Source organism: Macrobrachium rosenbergii, chromosome 23 (genome assembly GCF_040412425.1).
Source record: "Macrobrachium rosenbergii isolate ZJJX-2024 chromosome 23, ASM4041242v1, whole genome shotgun sequence".
NCBI classification, from domain to species: Eukaryota; Metazoa; Arthropoda; class Malacostraca; order Decapoda; family Palaemonidae; genus Macrobrachium; species Macrobrachium rosenbergii.
Genome location: NC_089763.1, coordinates 33,855,278 through 33,857,777, shown reverse-complemented (window position 1 = coordinate 33,857,777; position 2,500 = coordinate 33,855,278). Strand labels below are relative to the sequence as shown.

Here is a 2,500-nt window from a genome sequence, read left to right as displayed (position 1 = left end):
GATCTGAAACAGTGTCAGTAACAATCTGCAACTTTATCAAAGAAGAAGCAGAAGAGAAGAATGAGGAGGAAGAGGAAAGAAAGACGGAGAAAGAGTATTTCAATATAAACAAAAATGACTTATTTATGAAATCTATAATCCTTCTGAGTTTAAGCTCTATGAAATCTATAATCCTTTTGAGTTTAAGCTCTTCGTGACATTCGGATTCAAATCCTGACTGAATTTCCTGACTGAATCTGCCCAAGAGACTGAAAGCATGTCTTCAGTTCTTCAGGCAATGTTGCAAATAGCATAAAAGTTATATAATATAATCTCCGGCAAAGAATTTCTGAGTAAATGACAAATTTACTATTGAAAATTGCTGAGAATATGGAGAATGTTACATACTGACGAATACTTATCTATAGAAAATATTACTAGAAATAAATATTTAAAAACGGGAAATAACTTATACATCTGTTAGCCTTAGTCCCAAAACAGATTTAGTTCGCTGTAAGTGGATTAACTCTGTTGTTTGAGAAATGACAAGTTAAAATTAATGATGAACTTCAGACAGATGACACAAGACGACGTTAAGGTTAAAAATAGAAATGGAGTCGGAATAACAAAATGGCGCGACAAAATAAAATGGATTTGAAATACAAAATGGCGTTGGAAAAATCAAATGGAGGAGAAACAACATACTGGAATGAAACAACAGAATAGAGAAGTGAATAAAATTAACTGAAAAACCAAAAGCAAGATGTATAAACAAACCTGGTAGGGAAAATGGATTATAATAAGGATAAAATATACTGGAAAAACAAAATGGAGCTGGTTAAATGTAATGGAGGAGAAACAACAATCTGGAATGATACAACTGGCTCGCGAAGAGAACAAAATTGCGTGAAAGCCCAAAATTGCGTGATTAAATCAAATGGATTAGGGGGAAAATGGACTACGAAAATAAAAATGGACTAGAAAAAACAAAATGACGTGAAAATAGAAAGTGCGGCTCTTAAATGACACGTCTGCCGCTGAACCCCAGAACTGAACCTGAAGGAGATATGACCCATTAGCCGAGTAATTACTCATTAAGTCTAATTACAACTTACTCGAAAAAAAAGGAGAAAAGGGTGTAATGACGGCCTACTCTCAGGAATAAAAAAACGAAAAGACAGAAAAAATAAGAAAATGGCGACTGAGGAAAAAATAACAAAATGGCGATTGAGGAAAAAAATAACAAAATGGCGACTGAGAAAAAAATAGCAAAATGGCGGCTGGCAGAAATCCTGATTTGTCACGTCAAAGGTGATGTTGATGACAGTGTGTACGAGAGAGAGAGAGAGAGAGAGAGAGAGAGAGAGAGAGAGAGAGAGAGAGAGAGAGAGGAGACCATTAACATCTCAAGTGACAAGAAAATGACACAGATGAGAACCATACTCCATCTAATACGACATTTCCTAAAAAGCGTAAACTACCATCTCTCTCTCTCTCTCTCTCTCTCTCTCTCTCTCTCTCTCTCTCTCTCTCTCTCTCTCTCTCTCTCTCTCCATGCATCCTTGCTCACGTATCTTACAAGGTACTGACGCAGAGCGTTTTCAGAATTTAAAATAAGAGATATCTACATATAAAAAATTATGCTCCCAACGAAAGCAAATAAAAATATAAAATCAAGCATTCATAAATAAAAAAAAATTAAAAAAAACATGAAAACTCTACATTGAGAGTTTATAAACTCATGCCAGAACAGAACCCAGATAAAGGGGAAGGTCACGGGTCAGGGTTAATGACCCTACCTTATGAAATACCAAACTGAAACTGATGAAGAAAAAAAAATTTGGCAGTGTGATGCAAGAGGTAATGGGTGTTAAATGAAACCTGAAAGCAAAGATAGTGAGTAAGCAAGAGTGATAAATGAAGAATTATCTTGATTCGTGAAACAGGATAAATAACAGTTTTTTCATTCCACTCACTCTCTATCAAGAAAGGTTAACCATTCATATCTAAAAATTTTCACATATACCTTAAAATATTAAAGTGTCCTAATGTCATTGCTTATATTAATTCGTTTACATATCAGATCTTATATTTAATCTGCATGCACGTATGTAAATGCTTTCATATTAAACCTAATGTTGTCAATTAGAAATAGCATGCAAGCAGAAGGTTCCGACACACACCGCTTTAGCAGTGACAAAGTCAACGGGGGTACTCTCGTCTTCAGTGGGCTTCCAGGTGCCATCCTGGACCCCGCTCTCTGGATCGACCACAACACTGACGCCGCCGGCGGTGTAGTAGCGGAAGGCCGAATTCTGCACCAAATCAGTCGTTTCATAGATATTCACTTTCTCCAGAACGCCTCCCGACCTGGAGGAGGAGGTGGGCATTGTTTTCCACGAACTCGCGTTCGGAAACACCTGAGGCTTTCGGGAGCTCGCTGGGTACGTCTGCGACTTGGTCTGTGCCCCCGAAGAAAATGGCAAAGACGGCGTCTTCTCAGGAGGGTCCCGAGTCTCCG

At 37.7% G+C, this 2,500-nt stretch overlaps 1 protein-coding gene across 5 annotated transcripts in view; it reads right to left on the bottom strand.

Moving 5' to 3' along the window:
- ck (myosin-VIIa ck) overlaps positions 1-2,500 on the bottom strand; it is a 182,993-nt gene that overhangs the window by 88,926 nt on the left and 91,567 nt on the right. The window contains exon 1 of one of the 5 annotated variants that reach the window (XM_067125564.1): positions 2,163-2,500. This exon is cut by the window's right edge and continues 1,443 nt beyond it. The exons of the other annotated variants lie outside the window; for them this stretch is intronic. Coding sequence (XP_066981665.1) covers positions 2,163-2,500 — 338 coding nt within the window. The remainder of the gene's footprint in view (positions 1-2,162) is intronic. 5 annotated transcript variants of the gene reach the window in all.